The 19,822-nt window shown below is 36.8% G+C and overlaps 1 protein-coding gene across 2 annotated transcripts in view; it reads left to right on the plus strand.

Annotated features, from left to right (window-relative positions):
• Positions 1 to 577: 577 nt before the first annotated feature.
• Positions 578 to 19,822, plus strand: part of CAAP1 (caspase activity and apoptosis inhibitor 1) — a 55,944-nt gene continuing 36,699 nt past the window's right edge. The window contains exons 1-4 of one of the 2 annotated variants that reach the window (XM_019934911.3): positions 578 to 985; positions 5,475 to 5,675; positions 6,512 to 6,596; positions 7,482 to 7,557. In XM_019934911.3, coding sequence (XP_019790470.1) covers positions 674 to 985; positions 5,475 to 5,675; positions 6,512 to 6,596; positions 7,482 to 7,557 — 674 coding nt within the window. In that variant the 5' untranslated portion in view covers positions 578 to 673. Of the gene's footprint in view, positions 1,083 to 5,474; positions 5,676 to 6,511; positions 6,597 to 7,481; positions 7,558 to 19,822 lie in introns of both variants that reach the window. The other variant, XM_019934912.3, reaches the window with a different exon arrangement.

The following is a 19,822-nucleotide window of genomic DNA, read 5'->3' on the forward strand; positions in this document are numbered from 1 at the left end:
AGTTATATATAGCGGCATTTTTCTGACAATGTGCCAAGCTGTCAACAACCTAAGCGCCAGTATTTGAATATTAAATAAATTGAGAAAGAATAAATACAAGCGTCAAGGGCCTTTAGAGTGAAAAGGCATCATGCCCAGTGAGTAGTGTTAATGGGGAAAAACAAAGAAGCAGAAGAACCTACTCTTGTACAACTCCCTATAATACATTAAAAAAAAAATCTATACACGTGATGATGATAATGAGATTTCCCTTAAATTTTCTTTATTGTTGTCATTGTCAACCAAAAACTGAAAGACAAATGACACTGGAGAATCAAACAATATACCTTTACCTTACTGTTTATTGTATATAGACAAAGATTGAAAAACAATATCAATAAGGCAAAGAGTTGTTGTAATGCTCCGCCTTCGGCCCTTTGTAGGGGTATGAAAACAAACAACAAAAAACCACCCGCGCTGCTCATCTGCCGCAAACTCAAGCCTACCTCCTCGTCTGGCGGAGGCAGCGCTATTGGCCCCGGCCCCGGCTCCAGAAACGCCTCCTGACGTCAGCGATGCGGCCGGAAGTGACGTCGAAGCCGCGACGCCCCGTGCCCGCTGCTAGCTGCTGCGGCAGGGTTTCGGTCGATCCACAAGCGGCGGGCTTTCCCCGGATGGTTGCAGCAGAGGGATCATGACGGGGAAGAAGTCTTCCCGGGAGAAGCGGCGCAAACGAAGCGGTCAGGAGGCGGCGGCGGCGGCGGCGCTCGCGGCGCCGGACCCGGTTCCCGCCGTCGCCAGCGGCGGCAGTGGAAGCACCAGCGGTTGCGGGAGCGCCAGCGGCTGCGGGAGCGTCACCTGCTGCGGGAACACCAGCTTGAGTGGAAGTGTCACTGGCGGTGGGAGCTGCGGCAGCTGCTGGGGTGGGGGCAGCGTGGAGCGCAATGAGCGCCGTAAGCGGAGGAGCACTGACTCATCTGCCAGCGTCTCCGGCTCCTTGCAGCAGGTGCGTGCGTGCTCTTCTCGCCTCTTCTCGAAGCGGCTGCGTTTCCGGAAGAAGGTGGGCTAGGAGCGGAATGTGGCAGCGGGATGCGGAGCCGGAGGTATCTTACGTTAGCGCTGCGATCCTAAGGGGTCCCGTGTTTGAAGTTCACGTTCCTAAGTTCCCTTGAACCCCACACTCGCACGTCTTGAACTTAAAGTTTCCGATTTACCGATCGTCTGACTCATACTGCTTTTGGCTTCTTCCACTCCTGTGGTCTCCTCAGTCTCCTTGAAAAGTATGGGTCAGAAACTACCCTTCAGTGCCCTTGCGAGCTGCGCTTTATTTCTCTCTTCCTCCACGTTACAAGATGAGAAAATTGAGGCTCAAAGAGTTTAAGGAAGTCTACCCACAGTCACAGTTTGTTAATAACGCCTACATTCGAATGCAATATCTGATTATAAAAGCCATGTTCTTTATGCTCCATCGACCTAGCAAGATATTAACGTTTTTTTAAAAAAGTTTGCTTCCATTATAAAACAAATGCATGAATACATACTTTAAATGTATACAACACAGAAATGAAGGGAAAATCATGGAAGTCTCTGTGCTTCCCCATTAATAGTTTGATATGCAGCCTCTTTATTAACTCTTGTCAGCCCTGATAATTCTTTTTTTATATAATTTTTTTAATTTTTATTTTTTATTGGAGTATAGTTGATTTACAGTGTTGTGTTAGTCTCAGGTGTACAGCAAAGTGCTTCAGTTATACATGTACATATATCTATTCTTTTTCAGCCCTGATATTTCTTATTTTTTGTTCTTTTCAAAATTTTATTTACTTATTTTTCACTGCGTTGGGTCTTTGTTGCTGCGCACAGGCTTTCTCTAGTTGCAGTGAGTGGGGGCTGCTCTTCATTGCGGTGCGCGGACCTCTCATTGCAGTGGCTTCTCTTGTGGAGCACGGGCTCTAGGCGCACGGGCTTCAGTAGTTGTGGCACGCGGGCTCAATAGTTGTGGCTCACGGGCTCTAGAGCGCAGCCTCAGTAGTTGTGGCGCACGGGCTAAGTTGCTCTGCGGCGTGTGGGATGTGGGATGTGGGATCTTCCCGGACCAGGGCTTGAACTCATGTCCCCTGCATTGGCAGGCAGATTCTTAACCACTGCGCCACCAGGGAAGTCCTTTTCTTTCTTTTTAATCTAAGGCTTTTAGTATAGTGTTGAACACAAGCGTTCATAGTAGGCATTCTTTTCCCATTTTTTTTGTAGTGGAAACATTTCTAATTTTACACCAGTAAGTGTATTTGCCATAGGTTCTGAAAGATACCTTTGATCAAGTTAAGGACATTTTCTTTAATTCGTGGTTTTCTGAGGGTTGTAGAGTTCTATCAGATGTCTTTAGGGCATTCTGTTGAGGTGATCAGTAGTTTTCATTCTTAATCTGATTATGTAATTTTATTGATAAGTTAACTTATATTGAATTGTCCTCAGCATTCTTGGGATAAATACTGTTTGATTTGTTGATTTGGTTGTTGTACTCGGCTGAAATTCAGTATTTTTACTTTTGTACCTATGTTCTTAAGTTAAATCAGCTTATTGTTTTTATTTTTGTAGTTAACCTGTCTTGTTTTGGTATCAGGGTTATGGTAGCCTTACGGATTGAATTGGGAAAGCTTTGCATTTTTTTTGGTGTGTTCCAGAGTAGTTTATATCTTTTTCTCAAAGATACGTCGGAACTTGACTGTTGGACCATACAGCTGTCGGGGTCTGGTGGATTTTTCTAGGGGTGTTTTTTTTTCTCTTAACTGCCATCTATTTTTCCCCAAATTCTTCAATAGTTATAGATCTATGCATTTTTCCACCCCTTTTAGATTCAGTTTTGGATATCACCATTCTTATCTTAAATAGTTTCCATGTCTTTAGTACTCTTTATTATTATGGGGAGACCAATAATAAGGATTCTATAAGCATTTGCATACAGAACTAAACTGTACTTCTCATGAGAAGTAACTGTAGTTGTAAAAAAAAAAAAAGAAGTCATTATATATTAGGCATGTAGAGAACATCGCAAAATTCCAATAGTGCCATAATATTTGTTGTGTATTGCATTCCCTATTGTTGTTAACAGCTTTATAGAGATATAATTCACATACTGTACAATTCACTAATTTCAAGTATACAGTTCACTGGTTTTTGAGTATATTCACAGAGTGGTGCAACCATCACTGTAGTCAATTTTAAAATATTTTCATCATCCCCAGAAGAAACCCTATATGCAATTTTTAGCTGTCATCCCTACTAGCCCTACACCCATACTCCCATTCTATGCCTAGGCAATCACTAATCTACTTTCTATCTCTATAGATTTTTTTCTTTTGGCTGCATTGGGTCTTCGTTGCTGTGTGCGGGCTTTCTCTAGTTGTGGCGAGCGGGGCTATTCTTTGTTGCGATGTGTGGGCATCTCATTGTGGTGGCTTCATGTTGCGGAGCACGGGCTCTTTGGCGTGCCGGCTTCAGTAGTTGTGGCGCGCGGTTCTAGAGCGCAGGATCAGTAGTTGTGGCACACGGGCTTAGTTGCTCTGCGGCATGCGGGATCTTCCCAGACCAGGGCTCGAACCTGTGTCCCCTGCATTGGCAGGCGGATTCTTAACCACTGAGCCACCAAGGAAGTCCCCTCTATAGACTTATAAATTTCCCTGTTCTGGGCATTTTATATGAATAGAATCATATGTGGTCTTTTGTGTCTGGCTTCTCTCACCTAGCATATTTGTTTTTCAGAGTCTGCCCATGTTTTAACACATATCAGTACTTCATTTCTTTTTGTAGCTGAATAATATTTCATTGTGTGGCTAATACCACATTTAAGTTTTTAATTTGTCAATTGATATAGACATTTGGATTGTTTCCAACTTTTGGCTATTATGCATAATGCTGCTATGAGCATTTGTGTACAAGTTTCTGTGCGGACATTATGGTTACATTTCTTTTGGATATATATCCAGGAATGAAATTTCTGCATCATATGGCAACTTTATAAGGAACTACAAACCATTTTCCAAACCAGCTGCACTATTTTATATTCCTACTTGCACTGTATGGGAGTTCAGTTCCTTTACATCCTTGCTAACACCTGAATTGCTTTGTGAGCCATTAGAACAAGAGCTAACCTTTGCTTTTTCAGTGTAATTATCATAGTGTTCTTTAATATTAGCCTGTTTTTAAACTGCATTTTAAACAATTGTGTTAGAAAGTATAAAAAGGAAACCTACTTGAATAATATAGTTAGGGATTTTCCTGAGGAAATGACTTTTAAATTGATACCTGAGTTTGTTGATCTTGGGAGTATAGAGTGATGGGGAAGTGGGGAAGAACGACTCTCCTAGACAGAAGAACAGTGTGTAGAAAAGCCCTGCCTGTATGAAATGAAGGGAGAACACCTTATGTTTGAGTAGTTCAGACAAGGTCGTTGTGTTTGGAACACAATGAGCATGAAGGACCTAATAGGCTATATTACCCTAAGAACAGTGGGAAGTCATTGACAGCTTATATCAGTAAATAGGGAGGATGAGTATATGTGCATTTTATAAAATCCATTTTGGTGTCAGTATACAAAACAGATTGGCAAGACCTCAGATTAGATGTAGGGAGTCAAGTTAAGTGCTACTGAGGTAATCTAGGCAAAAAGAGGATGGTACCTTGGATCAGGATTATGGCAGTAGATTTGGAGAGACTGGATAGATTTGGGAGATAGGAGGTAAAATTGATAGAAATGTCTTAAATTACTTGCCTGCTTTGAATATCATTAGATATATAACAGTTTTTAAAATGATAGAGACTTCCCTGGTGGCCCAGTGGCTGAGAATCCATTTTCCAATGCAGGGGACACGGGTTCGATCCCTGGTTAGGGAACCAAGATCCCACACGCCTCGGGGCAACTAAGCCTGCACGCTGCAACTACTGAGCCCATGCGCCTCAACTAGAGAGCCTGAGCCCGTGTGCTGCAACTAAGACCCAGTGCCACCATAAATAAATAAATAAATATTTTTTAAAAAGAAATCTTTATTTTAAAAAATGACAATAGCTTCTGGTAAGCAACGATACTTTAGTATATAATATTTGTGGTTTATAACATTTTTGCTGCTATCCCATTTCTTTTTATGAATTAAGAAGAATGACAATGCATACATAAAATTCTTGGGTGAATTGTCTACTGGAGGAATATCGTATTCCACAAGTATAAAATTGTAGGAAATCATTCAGTATTGAGTATATTTTCATTTGTGTGTCCTAGGATATTATCTCTTCACTTTTTCTCAATTTATTGATAATTACAGAGTGGGGAGTAACTTCAAAGAATACTGAGCAATTAAATAATCTTTCCTATGGTTTTAAATAAATAATTTGTGCAAAAAAAGAATTTGGAAATGTTTAATGAAGATTTTATGAAATGAAAATGTATAACATTATAGACATATCTCTGTTGTTTAATGGTTCTTTATCTCTTTTAATTTTAGGAAGCCAAATATCTTTTGCCAACTCTGGAAAAAGAGTTATTCTTGGCAGAGCACAGTGACCTTGAAGAAGGTGGATTAGACCTGACTGTGGCATTAAAACCAGTTAGTTTCTATATATCAGACAAAAAAGAAATGCTTCAGCAGTGTTTCTGTATCATAGGAGAGAAGAAGTTACAGAAGATGCTTCCTGATGTGTTAAAGGTACTTCATTACATACATTATCAGGCTATCCACATATACAGAATATACAAACACTTTTTTTATAGCAGTCATTTTACTTAATGGAAATTATAATCGGACGTTTTCAACTAATATGAGCTACTTCGAAAAGATATAAAGAAGGGATTTTGTAGATCCATAAATGGCTTTGTATACTTAAAAATTTGCCAGGAAGAAATAGGGTACTTTACTATATTTAGATAAGGAATTTTTTGACCTTCTGGAAATTATTCTATTAAATACAGGCAGTTTAAGTAACTAAGTTAGAGGTATACTGATTCTTTCTGGTGCTTTAAGAAGTAGTGTACTGCTGTGTAACAGTATGCAATGATAGTTGGTAATAGCCTATATTTCATTAAATTCATAAATGTTTTCATATATTTATCTCTGAAAATTATTCAGGGAAATACATGGTATTCTAATTTTACAGATGTGGAAAAAAAGCCGTGGACACGTTAAGCCCAACATCATATATATCTAAGATGTATGGAGCTAGGACTTGAATATTTAAGCCTTTAGAGGTATTACCTAACATAAGTAGGCTGCTATTAAGAATATCTGGGCACCTACTTATTCTTCAGTTCTTTCATAATAAACATGACTTTATATATCCAAATCAAAACTCTATAAATTATAATATTTACATGTTAACTGGCAGATCTTCACATTTCATCCCAGAAAAAAATTTATGTGGCTTTTAATTTGTTTTACTGTAGGATTTTGCTTAGCAGACTTTTTTTTTTAAATGGTTGCTGTTTTCTAGTTTATATTGGTGCTTTGTTATATAAATGCATTTTTTAAAATGTCATTTTCTTTAGAACTGTTCCATAGAAGAAATTAAAAAACTGTGCCAGGAACAGTTAGAGCTCCTGTCTGAAAAAAAAATCTTGAAGATTCTTGAGGGTAAGAATGCGTATTTCTACCTTCTGGTAACTTAGTGGTTAATACTATACTTAGCATAAATCCTGAGGTATTCTTTTTTTTTTTAACTGCTACTTTAATTTTATTATTGGGTAATCACTGAGTATTTTTACTTCTGTTTGTACAGAAATATAGTTTACATATCAGAATAGCATCTCAGGAATGGACTTTTTGATGTATGTATGGTTTCTCCAAATCAGTTGTGTAGGTAAGAGCATTAAGTTTGTGCACAATAAAAAAAAGAAATAAAAAATGTTTATCCAAAATACTATAAAAAATTACTTATTGAGAAGGCAAAGCCTTCTCTTAAAATATTTTAAAATTTTCTGCTTTATATTCTTACTGCTTTTAATTATCTGTTGAATACCATTTCTGCTCTGATAAGACCCAAATGCAGAGTTAGAAGAATTGCCAACATTTATCTGTCTGCCTGAACTAAGACTCTTCTTTGTATATATTACCTGTAGAATTTTGGATTTTAAAGCTTTTCTTTTTGGACTCTACAAGGATATTAGCATTAGCATTACAAGAGAAGGAACAAAAAAATGGAGAATTTCAATTTCCAGATATAACATCTTTTTAAAATGTAAAATGGTGATAGATGTATACATGCGTGTATAGTTTGTAAGTATTATATGTACACACCTTCTTGCTTATATATATTTTGTACATTTATAAAATAGATCAAGGGAAGGCAATGACAAATACCTAATAAGGCATTTTAAATATAAGCAATTAAAAATGTCATCTTTCAGCAACACTGAAGTTATTTAATCGTCACTTTATACATGACACTTTCTGTATAATGATTAAATCACTCTGACATTTTATGAGCATGCTTTCAATTTTTTTTATGTCATTCATAAGGTGACAGTGGTATGGACTCTGATGTGGAAGAAGAGGCAGATGATGGCTCTAAGATGGGATCTGATTTAGTTAGTCAGTAAGTTAAAAACTTTCATTTTTATTTCAGAATTTCTTTGTTATCCCTTTGGTGATTTCTTACCTCAAGAATGTGATTGTTTTTCTGTGTTATGTTTATATAAAGTGATTCAACAATGTTGGATTGATCTTTTTACTTGTAATGATTAGTCCTTTTGGTATATATGAGAATGAAGTTAATTGCGTTCAGGATTAAGATGATTTTCTTAAACTACTGCTCAGATATAGGACTGCAACAATGCCAACCTCAAGCAGAATCACATTTCTCATTTGGAATTTGAATATATGTATCACTAGTGATCCCACTATTTATTAAATATTATACTTACTCTACCAAACATTATGTTAGTAGTTTAGAAGACTTTATCTCGCTGAATATCTTCTACATACCTATTAATGTTTGGTGATAATAGCTTCTTTTCATAGCTGAGATAGTAAGGTGGTTCACTTTATATAGGTACATATAATTTGATTATTGTGATGATGAAAAATACCTGATGTTTTGAGATGCTGACTAATCAAGAAGCAACATGCTAATTTCTTTTTCTAGATTATTCTGCTCTGCCATGGGCTCATCAAACTTTCACCCACTGATTTTATCATCTATTGATGATTTTTGACTAAAACAATTTTTTTTTGGTAGTTGCCAAAGACTGACTTGTATCTCTGTTGGCAGACTTTGGCTATAGGCAGGAACACAAATAAAAACAGGTAACCAGAGGCAGTAGCATAAATAAGTAGCACAGATTTAACCTGAAACCTTGAGTATATTTTCATTTCTAATACAATGCTATTGGGTAAGTATCACTGAAAAAAGATAATTTAATTTCATGTTATAACTGTAGAGGGCATCAAATAATCTACTTATACTGAAGCATTGAAGAAATCGTTGTATCTTGGTTGCCTCATAATCAGTAGATTTTTGGTCATCACATACATCTTGCCTAGGAGTGTCACAGGATGATTTATACTTACCCACAGAGTAGAAAATGTACACATTTCTAAGAAGTCTTGCTATTGATTTTCCTTCAAAATACTTAGCTTTAAATTGTTTATTTAGTATGCTAATCTAGTTCAGATAGTTTAACCATTTACAAGGCTTGTCACTTTTTAGTACTTATTTTAGTTTCTTTTTTTAATTTTTATTTATTTATTTATTCATTTATTTTTGGCTGCGTTGGGTCTTTGTTGCTGTGCACAAGCTTTCTCTAGATGCAGTGAGCAGGGGCTACTCTTTGTTGCGGTGCGTGGGCTTCTCTTTGCAGTGGCTTCTGTTGTTGTGGAGCAGGGGCTCTAGGCGCACGGGCTTCAGTAGATGTGGCACGTGGGCTCAGTAGTTGTGGCTCACGGGCTCTAGAGTGCAGGCTCAGTAGTTGTGGCGCATGACGGGCTTAGTTGCTCTGCAGCATGTGGGATCTTCCTGGATCAGGGATCAAACCCGTGTCCCGTGCATTGGCAGGCAGGGAAGTCCTTAGTTTCTTAAATTATCTAAATTAACCGTCTTGCTTCTTGATGTTTCTTACAGAGCATCAACTTCTGTTTGATTACATTTGTTTGCCTTTATTTAAGGCAAATGTTTTGCCTCTTTGTTTGCCTCTGCTTATTTTTTCCAGTTTTTGAGGTGTCAAGTTTAAGTCCGTTATTGTTCACACCTGAACATTAATGCTACCTTTTCTACTGTTAGAAGCCATTTGATGGATAGCCAATCAGATTAGAAACTTAATTCTCTTAAAAAAAATTACAACAAAATACAGTAGTATTTGACTTCTGAACTTTTCTAATGAAAAAAATGGTGATTAGATTCAAAGTGACTATTGCAAAGAACCCACTTTTACAGTGTTACTGTAAGACAGATCATGTTAGCTTTTAAATGCTGCAATGAGCGTTTATTACCCAAAACTGTCATAGTAGCCACTTGTGGATCTGATAAGTGCCAGATCATTGGGATTCTTTTGAGTTATTTGAGAATATAGGCTTTTTAAAAAAAAAAGCTACAAGATGCCAAATAAATAATAATACTAAGCTAGAAGATGCCAAATAAGCTAAAGATGCCAGATAAATAATAATATTAAAGCTAACACTTACTGAGCCAGTAAGTGTTGTATGCCACACACTGTTCTAATCACTTTATATGACTTCATTCACTCATTGGGTTTGTACAACAACCTTGTGAGGTAGGTGGTATTAGCATCATCATTTTACAAATGGAAAGATAAGGCCCAGAAAGATTTGTGTGCCTGAGGTCACACAAATGAACGTGGAAGTAGGAGGAATGTTAGTTCTGAAGAGATTATATAAGCATTCATGTTAATGGACCTGGCTTTAAGACACTTAACCTTCCCTAAAATCACTTTATACATTTGTAAAATGTGGGTAATCCTTGCTTCAATAGGATTGTTGGGTTTAAATGAGCTAATGTGACTTGTTTGTTATTATTTGTTTACTATTTTATTATTAATAATCTTAGTTATGAATGGGGAGATATACTGCAGTGTGAAACAATGAAGGTGGGACAGGGAGTTAATGTGAGAAGATGCTGGCTTTAGTGCATGTTCCTGACATTTGCTATGTGCTTTGTGCTTAAAGGGACAATTCAGTCCTGTTAATCTCTATAGAAGAGAACTGAACCTGGTGGGCAGACTTATAAAAACCTCGTTCCAGTGCTTCAACAGAGGGCTAAGTTAGTTAACATGTTTGGTCCTTGGTGCTGAAAATTTCCATGTTTTTTATTACCTGCTGGTTTTTTACTCTCTAATAAATAACAGTAGTCTGAGCTGTCCAGATGCTGAGGGAACAGTTACGAGTAGGCAAAGACCAATGAAAGGAATTCAATAATTTGAGAGAGGAAAATGAAGCTGAATAAGTTGAATAGGTAGCTTCTGTGGAACACAGAATTAATAGACTATAGGAAAGAAAACTTTAACAAAATAATGAAAACTCTCAAAGAAGTACAATTAGAGCACAAGTGTAGTTTTTTTTTAATAAATTTATTTATTTATCTTTCTATCTTTGGCTGCGTTGGGTCTTTGTTGCTGCACACAGGCTCTCTCTAGTTGCAGCGAGTGGGGGCTGGTGGCTTCTCTTGTTGCAGAGCATGGGCTCCAGGTGTGCGGGCTTCATTAGTTGTGGCACGTGGGCTCAGTAGTTGTGGCTTGGGCTCTAGAGCACAGGCTCATTAGTTGTGTCACGTGGGCTCAGTAGTTGTGGCTAGTGGGCTCTAGAGCACAGGCTCAATAGTTGTGGCATGCAGGCTTAGTTGTTCCGCGGCATGTGGGATCTTCCCGGACCAGGACTCGAACCTGTGTCCCCTGCATTGTCAGGTGGACTCTTAACCACTGTTCCACCAGGGAAGTCCCCACAAATGTAGTTTTAGGAACTAAAAATAAATTCTGAATTCCTAAACTTAGTAGACAAACTGATAAAGAGGTTAGCTATGACTGGGGGCTACATCATTTTCCTAAGAAATCAAGTTGAATAAATAAACACAGAATAATAAAAACCACACACAAAAAGTATAAATCCTTATGTTTAACTCATGGCTACCTGGAAGACAATTTTAGACCTATCCTGAACATACTAGAAATTATAGAAAGAGAAACAAATAGCTAGAAAAGTATTGAAGAAATGATAGAATTAAAATTTTTGATTTAAAGACTTAATACTGTAAGGGCAAGGATAACGAGAAAACACCTGGTTATGGGCTGAATTATGTCCCTTCAAAATTCATATGTGGAAATCCCTAACCCCTACCACCTCTGAATGTAATCTCATTTGGAGATAAGGTCTTTAAAGAGGTAAATGGGACTTCCCTGGTGGTTCAGTGGTAAAGAATCCACCTTACAATGCAGGGGATGTGGGTTCAATCCCTGGTCAGGGAACTAGGATTCCACATGCCGTGGGGCAGCTGAGCCCATGCACCACAACTACTGAGCTCGCACGCCTCAACTAGAGCCCACGTGCCTCAGACTACAGAGCCCATGTGCCCTGGAGCCTGTGCACCACAGCTAGAGAAGAGAAAACCTACACACAACTAGAGAGAAGCCCACGCACTGCAAGGAAGAGCCCGAGTGCTGCAACTAAGACCTGATGCAGCCAAAAATAAAAATAAAATAAATAAACAAATAAATAATACATAATATTTAATATATTAATAAAAATAAATTTATTATATATTTATATATTAAATAAATAATCATAAACAAATAAATAATAAATAAATCTTTTTTTAAAAAAGAGGTGATTAAGTTAATCCAATCTGATTGGTGTCCTTATAAGAAAAGGAGATTTGAGTACACTGAAAGACTCCAGGGCTGGGCACACACAGAGAAGAGCCATGTGAGGACACAGCCAGAAGGCAGCCATCTGCAAGCCTCAGAAGAAACCAAACCTGCAGACACCTTGATCTTTGACTTCTACCTTGTGGAACTGTGAGAAACACATTTTTGTCATTTAAGCCAGCCAGCCTTTGGTATTTTGTTATGGCAGCTTTAACAAACAAATACAAACTTACATGTACGTGTGTGTGTATATATTTCCCAGTGAAATTTTTTTCCCCAAACTTTTTATTTTGGAAAACTTCAAACTTATATAAAAGTTGAAAGAATGATGTAATGAACATCCATATACCCTCTACCTAGATTCAGCAACATTAACATCTTGCCATTTTTGCTTTTGCTCTCTCCTTATATTTATCCTTTTTCCCCAACAGCCATTTGTATTAGGCTGCTAGAGCTGCCATAGCAGAATACCACAGACTGCCTGGCTTAAACAACAGAAATTTATTTTCTCACAGTTCTGGAGGCTGAAAGTCTAGATCAGGGTACAGGCAGGGTTGTTTTCTCTGAGGCCTCTCTCCTTGGCTTGCAGATGGCTACCCTCTTGCTGCCTTTTCACTTGGTTGTCTTTCTCTGTGTGTGTCCCCCTGGTGTCTCTCCCTGTGTCTTAATCTCTCCTTATAAGGACACTAGTCAGATTGGATTAGCACCTACCATAATGGCCTTATTTTAAGTTAATTAGCTTTATAAAGGCCCTATCTCCAAAACAGTCAACATTCTTAGGCACTGGGGTTAGGGTTTCACATATGAATTCTTTGTGGGGAAACAGTTCGGCTCATAACCTATTAAAAAATAAGTTACAGATGTCATAACATTTCATGCTTAAACAATTCAGTGTGCACTTCCTAAAAATAAGGAGAGTTTTACAGCCACAATGCCATCATCACTTTTCAGAAATAAACAGTAATTCAAATAATATCATCTAATATATTGCCCATATAAAATTCCCCCAATTACTAAAAAAATTTATAGTTTACTTATTTATTTTAATTAATTAATTGATTGATTCTGATCCAGGATCCAGTTGGAATTCATGTGTTCTGTTTGATTGTTAGTATTTCAAAGCTTAATTTAAAGAGAAGATTTAGATATGAGAGAGAAAAGCTTAATGACTAGCCCAGGAACTTAGTTCACATCTTAAAGGAATTTTAAAAATAACAAAATAAACCAAAAGAAAGTTGGAAAAATGAAACAACAAAGGTAAACATTAAAACTAAGAAACAGAAAACAAAAGGATAATTTAAATTTATTAACTTGATTTTTGTAAAGACAAGAAAATAAGATAAACTCTTCTTCGGTCTGATTAAGGAAATAGGTAGAGAGCAATTAAAATTGAGATTAGTGAGAAAGGAGGAGACAGAATCATAGGCATGTATGAGTTTAAAAGAATAATGAGAATCCAATGAGAATCCACATGCAGCATTGTATAAACAAACTTGAAGCGAGCAAATGTATGGTATTCTATCAAAATACAAATTAACCAAATTAACTTCTCCCAAAAGTGGAAAACTTGAAAAGATTAACAAAGAAGAAATTAGAAAGGTGAATAGAGATCTGTTGAAAAAGACAAGGTGAATTCACAACGAATTATTATTTGCATGATGTAATGTGTTTAATGTGTTTACAGCTAATAAAACATTCAATAATGCATGCCATCTGTTACTATTTTCAAACAGATTACACCTGTGTTATTTAAATTAGTCCAAGCCCTAGAAAAAGATGAAAAGATCTTCAGTTTACTTTATGATTTCTGCATAGCTTTAATATCCCAGATTTCATAAATAGTGCCAAAAAAGTGTTCAGGGGATTATAGGCCTTCTCACTTGTGAATATAGATGTAAAAATTGTAAGTACAATATTAGCATATCGAATCCAGCAGTGTATCAGTGGGTAATTATGCTACTGACCAAGTAGGATTTACTCTAGGAATTTACAGGAGACTTCATTAGAAGTCTATTAGCATAAGTCATTTCATCAAATTAAAAGAGAAAAATTACATGGTCAGATAAGTAGATGCTAAACAGGCCTTTGCTAATATTCATCAGTCATTTCTAATATAAGCTGTAGGTAAAAAAGATATAGTAGAAAACTATTCAGATATGTAATGACCATTTGACCAAGCTTAACTACCCACTTGGTAAATTAAAATGACGAATCAGACAGGATCATTCATTTTCAATGTTTCTTGGAGGTTCTAGCAAATGCATTTAGACCAGAAAAACAAAAAACAACCGCGCCCCCCCACCCCCACCCAGACACACGCATGCAACATTGGTGGTAGGGAGTAATTAACTGGTCAAAGGCAGCTAAAAGAGATGGGATGATGGAAGCAGAGATTGGAGTGATGTACTTTGAAGATGGAAAAAGGAGCCACAAGCTAAGGAATGCAGGTGATCTTTCAGAAGCTGGAAAAGACAAGGAAATGGATTCTGCAGAAGAAATGTAGCACTACCTACACCTTGAATCTAGTGTCGTAAGACTAATTTGGGATTTCTGACCTCCAGAACTGTAAGATAATAAATTCACATTGTTTTAAGCCACTAAATTTGTGGTGATTTTTGTTACAGTGGCAATAGAAAACTATGCAAGGTACTTGATTAAAACCTAGACATAAACCAGAGTTTTAGATTGTTGCTTGTAACCATAGAGATGTTTTGCTCAATTTAAATATTAAAAAGATTTTTAAATAGTTCCAACATTTAAAAATCAAGTGATAACACACCAAAGTTTGGATTTCTGACTTGCTTGAAAATCAGATCAAGCAACCTTTCCTGAGAGGGCAAAAAAAATTTGGAGCTGAGTGTAGGTACTCTCTTTTTGAGTGGCATATATATGTTTCACTTTGCCACATAGTACTTCATTTGCCTATATGCTTAATGTACAGAATGTCTAGAAAGTGAAACTCTGATTCAAGGGAAAATACATAAAGGCCAAAGGTTTGCCTTGGAACCAGTTCTGTCAGTTTGTCAGTGTCTTATCAACTGAGACATACACCTTTACCTTTTTATCCCAATTTTTTTTGTTTGTTTGTTTTGCGTTACGCGGACCTCTCACTGCTGTGGCCTCTCCCATTGCGGAGCAACAGGCTCCGGACGCGCAGGCTCAGCGGCCACGGCTCACGGGCCCAGCCGCTCCGCGGCATGTGGGATCTTCCCAGACCGGGGCACGAACCCGTATCCCCTGCATTGGCAGGCGGACTCTCAACCACTGTGCCACCAGGGAAGCCCTATCCCAATTTTGATGAACAAAAAGAATTTTAAATAGGTCTAGATAAAGCAGTCAGTGGTATTAAAGACACGTGAAAATTTTGATATTTTCTTTTAACGGCAACCTGTGTGCTTTATTGTGGTGTTTATGGGAAAGGACATAACATTAATAGCTTCTTAGAATTATCTAAGAAGCTGTAAAGTGACAACTTTCAGTATGAGGTATATGTATGCGTATGTGTATGTACATGGTATTTAATATGCCCTATGTAAATTAATTTTCTCATAAACCATTAAAAGTTTGAAAATACAGAAGTACACACAAATGTTTATGCACAAGGGAAAAAAATCTTTATATTTTCAGTTTTATATGATCTCCTCACATTGTTAGCTTTATATTTTTAAGTTATATTTATCTTCTAAGGTCAGCTTTCAAATACATGTTTTTGCCCCCAAGCTCTCTTGATCTCTACTGCTTTTTAAATTTTTGATCGCTTACTCTTACTTTACAATAGTTCTTTTTTACAACCCAAAGGAAAAAGAAAGTAGTAGTTGTAAGAAATTTTTGACAGTGTACTACTTTGAAACTTGAAATTAGTGTTAACTTATAACAATTTTAATCGGAATGAGATGCAGGAACTGTGAAGATAGAACATTCATAGTTTCTAAATACCTTCATTTTTAAAAAGGTGAGGGATGGGTTTGTCTGTCACTTTAGTTCACCTTAGTTAAGTAAATGAGCAACTTTGTATTGTACTGAGATAGTCTAAAAATTTTAGCATTTACAATTTTGCAGTGTTTTAAAACTTAGATATTGTGACAAGATTTGCACGTTACAGATTACAAGTTGCTTAACAAGAACAACAATTTTAAGTAAATAAGGTAATATGCCTGGAATCAGAGCGCTGTCTTCATTTGGAAAAGAAGCTTTATTATAGCTAAAGTAACACTAAAAATGAGAACAGGTATTAGCTTGGCCTATAATGTGAGATGATTACACCCTAAAGAATATGTTTGTAGTGAAATTTAAATCTTGAATAGTGCAATAAAATAATCAGGATCGAGGTTTTATATAAAAAGAATAAAAATACAAACACTTTAGGGAAATCTTAACAATGTTTTAGAATTGATTTAATAAATACCTTTATGAATTTTAAATTAATATGCTTTTAGTGAATGATATTAAGGGAGATGTCAGTGGAAATGAAGTTGTATTTCTCTATGGATAATAAGCAGTGATGAGATAATATTCCAGTTCTAGAAGGCAAAGAAATTTAAAAATCGAGATTCTCAAACTAAGGTATACTGCAAAGTAGGTTCTATAGGAGTGTTCTGGAACTATTGATCCTAGTCACTGCTTCTTAGCAGAGGATGGGCATGTTCTAAATTAGTTATTATCAAATTCTAGTTTTGGGTGATTAACTTTCTGAAAAAGCAAGATACTCCTGAACAGGCCTTAGAGCTTTTAGGTAATACATATAATTTGGACAACAACCCTTATAGTGATATGTGGTAGAACTCTGATGCCATTTGTTAGTTGAATAAAAAGCGTTAGTTTTGTTTTTAGTAAGGGAGAAGGATTCATGTCCTTTTTGATGAGTTATAGCTGTCTTGTGGGTTCAGCTCAGCTGGCATTAGAGTATTGAGTTGAATTTGTTCCAATTCAGGCAACGCACTCCTTGGATTATGTACGTATAAGTAACTTTCAAAGGGGCAATAGTACTAAGCCAAATGCTGAACTCTCAGTAAGTGTCAATAAAACTAAACTTGTTGGGAATAAAAGAGTCCTTCATAAACTGCTATTATTAAGCTTCAAAGGAATAAAGCATTTGAATAAAATTTACAGTGCTCCGGAGCATTGAATTAATGGACAGCATAAATCTACAGTACATAATTAAGTAAGCATTTTTATCAATAGATACAAAAATAGGCCTCAGGTAGACCCTAGACCCGGGCTTATTAGTAATAATACCTTCACAAATTGACCTGTGATTGATCTAACTCACATAACCCACTCTGGAGTGTATGAGGTTGTTTTGTAACAGTTATTCGTTTGTTTTAACTCTATTATGAAAAATTTCAGTGTATGATGAACGCTTGAATACCTATCACCCACCATGTTTCCTCCCATATTATTTTAAACCCCCTGCTTTCAACTTGATAACTTTGAAGCAGATGTTGACCCAGTTCTTTTAAAATATTTAGCAGATAGGCACCTCTCTAGAATCTTTAGAGCATTCCTTGAAATGGGAGGGCCTGAGCTTCTCAGAGGTCTTAGATAGGCTCTTCATTTGAATTGCAACTGTGTTTTCCATTGGGGGATTTTGAGGGTCTTGGGAAGGATTTTCTGGTTTTGTAACTGTCTACACACAAAAAAAATCTTTGTGTTACAGAAAGCTGATTTTTAAACTGTATCTGTTGTTGTTTTCCCATCAGTCGTTTTAATGCCTCAGCTTGCTGCTCAAGCACTAGATTAGATGTAAGCAGGTAGTTTTCCTTTTTTCTGCTCTTCCCTTATGACTTTTTTAAAAAATGTAAGATTTTAATCACTTATCTGATTCTTTGTATTAACTGTCTTTTCCATTTCACTTGAAAAATAAATTCACTGATGTTAAGTGCACTCAACTGGTTGTTAATGATTATTCTTTAATACGCTGGTGCACTTCTCCCACCATTTGAAGTTTTTGCTTACCAAGAGTCACTTGTATTTGTTTCCAGTGCAGTTACTGTAGTTTTACAATATAGTTATATGAAAAAACAGGTGAAATATCAGTATAAAAAGATTATTTGATCACGCTGAATGCTTTGGAAAAACTCAAACAGCAGTTGTTTTTAGCTGTGGGATAACAACAGTAAAAGTTTGGGCAGCACTGTATAAATAAAGAGGGTTATTTTTTTCTGCACTCAGATTTTTGTGCTTTAAATAAGCCAAAAGTAGAGATGTAGTCAATGGCTTATATGAGTAGGATGAGACTGAACTCTTTTCCATGGATTCATATCAAAGATAAGACTTCATATCCAAAGGCTGATGAATGAAGATACATTTCTGTTTTATGTTAACCTAAAAAGCTTAAATTATATATGTAACTTTTTTTCTTTCTCTTTTTTAACATCTTTATTGGAGTATAATTGCTTTACAATGGTGTGTTACTTTCTGCTTTATAACAAACTGAATCAGTTATACATGTATCCCCATATCTCTTCTCTTTTGCAGCTCCCTCCCTCCCACCCTCCCTATCCCACCCTTCTAGGTGGTCACAAAGCACCGAGCTTTTCTCCCTGTGCTATGCGGCTGCTTCCCACTAGCTATCTATTGTACATTTGGCAGTGTATATATGTCCATGCCACTCTCTCACTCTGTCACAGCTTACCGTTCCCCCTCCCCATATCCTCAAGTCCATTCTGTAATAGGTCTCTGTCTTTATTCCCGTCTTGCCCCTAGGTTCTTCATGACCATTTTTTCTCCCCTAAGATTCCATATATACATGTTAGGATATGGTATTTGTTTTTCTCTTTCTGACTTACTTCACTCTGTATGACAGACTCTAGGTCCATCCACCTCATTACAAATAACTCAATTTCGTTTCTTTTTATGGCTGAGTAATATTCCAGTGTATATATGTGCCACATCTTCTTTATCCATTCATCTGTTGATGACACTTAGGTTGCTTCCATGTCCTGGCTAATGTAAATAGAGCTGCAATGAACATTTTGGTACATGACTCTCTTTGAATTATTGTTTTCTCAGGGTATATGCCCAGTAGTGGGATTGCTGGGTCATATAGAAGTTCTCTTTTTAGTTTTTTAAGGAACCTCCATACTGTTATCCTTAGTGGCTGTATCAATTTACATTCCCACCAACAGTGCAAGAGGGTTCTCTTTTCTCCACACCCTCTCCAGCACTTATTGTTTCTAGATTTTTTGACGATGGCCATCCTGACTGGTGTGAGATGATATCTCATTGTAGTTTTGATTTGCATTTCTCTAATGAATAATGATGTTGAGCATTCTTTCATGTGTTTGTTGGCAATCTGTATATCTTCTTTGGAGACATGTGTATTTAGGTCTTCTGCCCATTTTTGGATTGGGTTGTTTGTTTTTCTGATATTGAGCTGCAAGAGCTGCTTGTAAATTTTGGAGATTAATCCTTTGTCAGTTGCTTCATTTGCAAATATTTTCTCCCATTCTGAGGGTTCTCTTTTTGTCTTGTTTATGGTTTCCTTTGCTGTGCAAAAGCTTTGAAGTTTCATTACGTGCCATTTGTTTATTTTTGTTTTTATTTCCATTTCTCTAGGAGGTGGGTCAAAAAGGATCTTGCTGTGATTTATGTCATAGAGTGTTCTGCCTATGTTTTTCTCTAGGACTTTGATAGTGTCTGGCCTTACATTTAGGTCTTTAATCCATTTTGAGTTTATTTTTGTGTATGGTGTTAGGGAGTGTTCTAATTTCATACTTATACATGTACCTGTACAGTTTTCCCAGCAGCACTTACTGAAGAGGCTTTCTTTTCTCCACTGTATATTCTTGCCTCCTTTATCAAACATAAGGTGACCATATGTGCGTGGGTTTATCTCTGGGCTTTCTATCCTATTTCTGTTTTTGTGCCAGTACCATACTATCTTGATTACTGTAGCTTTGTAGTATAGTGTGAGTCAGGGAGCCTGATTCCTCCAGCTCCGTTTTTCTTTCTCAAGGTTGCTTTGGCTATTCGGGGTCTTTTGTGTTT

The sequence above is a fragment of the Tursiops truncatus genome, chromosome 6 (genome assembly GCF_011762595.2).
Source record: "Tursiops truncatus isolate mTurTru1 chromosome 6, mTurTru1.mat.Y, whole genome shotgun sequence".
Taxonomy (NCBI): domain Eukaryota; kingdom Metazoa; phylum Chordata; class Mammalia; order Artiodactyla; family Delphinidae; genus Tursiops; species Tursiops truncatus.